Source organism: Nematolebias whitei, chromosome 1, assembly GCF_014905685.2.
Source record: "Nematolebias whitei isolate Nwh7 chromosome 1, NemWhi1, whole genome shotgun sequence".
NCBI classification, from domain to species: domain Eukaryota; kingdom Metazoa; phylum Chordata; class Actinopteri; order Cyprinodontiformes; family Rivulidae; genus Nematolebias; species Nematolebias whitei.
This window is the reverse complement of record NC_056498.1, coordinates 39,805,330-39,808,262: the sequence shown is the minus strand read 5'-3', so window position 1 is coordinate 39,808,262 and position 2,933 is coordinate 39,805,330. Positions and strand designations below refer to the sequence as shown.

Here is a 2,933-nt window from a genome sequence, read left to right as displayed (position 1 = left end):
CGTCTCGCCTGGGACTGCTGCTGAGTGGTCCAAAGTTATGTTCTCTGGTGAAAGTAAATTTTGCATTTCCTTTGGAAATCAAGGTCCCAGAGTCTGGAGGAAGAGAGAAGAGGGCCATGTCATCTGTTGGTCCACTGTGTTTTCTGAGGTCCAATGTCAACACAGCCGTCTACCAGGAAGTTTTAGAGAACTTCATGCTTCCTGCTGCTGACCAACTTTATGGAGATGCAGATTTAATTTTCCAACAGGACTTGGCACCTGCACACAGTGCCAGAGCTACCAGTACCTGGTTTAAGGACCATGGTATAGCAACCTGGACTCTCAGAACACCTGAGCAGTGCCACAGACTGATCCACGATGCATTACTGCAGTAATCCAGGCAAAAGGAGCAACAACGAAGTACTGGGTGCTGTACATGTTCATACTTTATGTTCATACTTTTCATGTTCATACTTTTCAGTTGGCCAACATTTCAAAAAATCATTTTTTTAATTGGTCTTAAGAAGTAATATTCTAATTTTCTGAGATACTGAATTTGGGATTTTCATTAATTTTCAGTTATAATCATCAACATTAACATAAATAAACCTTTGAAATATACTTGTCTGTTTGGAATGAATGAATATAATAAAGTTTCACATTTTGAATGGAATTACTTATATAAATCAACTTTTTCATTATATTCTAATTTCTTGACCAGCACCTGTAGATTGGACACTTGAACAAATATTTTACAAAACTCTTAACATTTTAAATTATTTATTTATTTTTTTCCATTATAGGATTCTAAAACTCTGTCTCCGGTCACGGTGAAGCTCAGTGGGGTGCTTAGTTTTATTTCTCACGGTGACTTGAATAATGCTGTGGAGAAATTTGGAAAAACCAAATCAGTGGTTTTGATTAGATCGTCTCTACAGGTATGTTCAGTGACTTAATAATATACATCGAATTGTTCGAGTTTAACAACTCGTCACTCAAACTGTCAGCAAACTTCAAGATGTCTTTTTTAATTAAAATGCATCACTCAGCTAATACCTATTAACAATATATGCATTTTATATATTTTTGTGTGTGTGTGATTGTGGTAATCCAAAGTTGTGTTGACTTTGTGCTCTTTAGGCAGTAGTAGTCTTTGAGCAGAAGGAAGGTGCTGAGAAGTTGAGGAAGGCCAAGAGCATCAAAGTGAAGGGACACACAATTCACGTTCTCAAAGAATCGGTATTACCCTTTGTCTCTCTTATTCTGTTCTTGGAAAATACTCGATCCATAATGTCATAATGTGTTCACACTGTCAATAACTACATTCAGAATTAATTTTTAATTATAGAGTACTGATGTCAAGAAGCCTTCAACAACAAAAACACAGAAGACCGCTCCACCGCAGTAAGTTGTGTTTTACTGTCTATTACTGTGTTTAAACAGCGCTAGGGGTATAATGGTCAACAGTATTCAGCTATAATAATATTGTTAATAATAATCTGTATGTTTGTTTAAGTTCTTAAAAGGCCAAAAATGTAAAAAGTAGAAATGCTTTTTGGTTTAATATTGACCTTTCACACATTTATCCTTGTATGTATTCCCATTCCAAGCAGAGTTTGCATAACGTTTCTAAGTTATATTAAAGGCAGGGTTTACATTTCATTGATGTATTGATTTGACAATAATTGTTCCCACACAATTTTTAATATTTATGGTAATTGAAAACAAAGTTCTTCCGTATGATACTAAATGTTGTAGCATAGACTATTTCTTAAATGGCTAAATGTTCAAACCTTTTCCATCTTTCTTTTTCACAGAAAACATGCAAAGTCCGATGTCTCGACCTCCAAAACTACTAAATCTACGTCCTCTGAAAAGGTTAAAACTCTGTTAACATCATCTGGAGCTAAAAATACCACGTCAGGCAAGCTTGTCACAAAAGCAAAAATTTTGGTATCCAAAGCAAAGGGTATCTCCAGGAAGCAGGTGGCTAAAACTGTAACAACGAGCAATGAGAACAAAAGAAAAGAACTCGCGACAGCCCCAAAATCCAAGAGTTCACAAGAGAAGCCTGATGGTCCTAAACCAAAAGCAGTGTCGACCAAATCTGAGTCCAAAACTAATAAATCAAAAGTGGCACCTGAAGATGCAGCCAAGGCCAAAGAACAGGCCAACACAGCTGTCGCTAAAACAAAGAAACTTGTCCAAGAGGAAAAGAATTCGACTTCCAAAGCTGAAACGTCTTCAACAACATTAAAAGTTAAAACACAACCGGGACAAGTGACTGGACTAAAAGCTGTGGAACAGGAAGCTTGTGCAAAAGACAAAAATTTGCCTTCTGGAAGTGTAATTTCAAAAAATCATAACGCCACAGAAAAAACAGAAAAAGTGTCTGCTCTGGGGCCCAAAGACGAAACCAAAGTTACGACAACAGGAGCAACGGCCTCTGGACAGAAGGAACTGGTCGAGGTCGTTGGACTTGTCGAGTCAGTTTCAAAAGGCGATTCAGAACAATTGAAGCTTGAGACAGAAGGAACAGAGCCCATGGTAGTTGAGAGTTCTGCTGAGTCTAAAGACCAAAAGCTGACTGATACAAAAACTTCACCAGCTAAACTGACTGATGGTCATCCAGAAACCAGTGCAGTCAAGACCTCTCCACGCATGTCTCCACCTAAACCTTCTACTGATTCACTTCAGGGACCACAAACCACCTTCCAAACAAACAAAACTTCAGTGAAGGCCTCACCAGTCCAGACAAGTCCAAAGGCAGATTCAGAGTCTCCAGCTGAAGAGCTTAAGACCAAGAAGGGAACTTTGGAAAAGCAACAAGAAGCTGTAAAGCAAGAAGGTAAGTTTGAAACAGTTGGGAAGATGATTGGCAATTTTTTTTTTACAGGTCCTTCTCAAAAAATTAGCATATTGTGATAAAGGTCATTATTTTTCATAATGTAATG

At 37.7% G+C, this 2,933-nt stretch overlaps 2 protein-coding genes across 2 annotated transcripts in view; one reads left to right on the top strand and one right to left on the bottom strand.

Moving 5' to 3' along the window:
• Positions 1-417, bottom strand: part of LOC119412909 (zinc finger protein 638) — a gene marked incomplete at its 3' end in the record, with an annotated part of 7,843 nt that extends 7,426 nt beyond the window's left edge. Inside the window, 1 exon segment of the mRNA XM_037679962.1 lies at positions 367-417. Coding sequence (XP_037535890.1) covers positions 367-417 — 51 coding nt within the window.
• A 197-nt stretch (positions 418-614) lies between these two features.
• The window catches only part of LOC119412803 (nucleolar protein dao-5-like), a 3,580-nt gene continuing 1,261 nt past the window's right edge, over positions 615-2,933 (top strand). The window contains exons 1-5 of the mRNA XM_037679874.1: positions 615-632; positions 783-917; positions 1,120-1,218; positions 1,328-1,383; positions 1,797-2,827. Of these exons, the coding sequence (XP_037535802.1) occupies positions 615-632; positions 783-917; positions 1,120-1,218; positions 1,328-1,383; positions 1,797-2,827 (1,339 nt within the window). The remainder of the gene's footprint in view (positions 633-782; positions 918-1,119; positions 1,219-1,327; positions 1,384-1,796; positions 2,828-2,933) is intronic.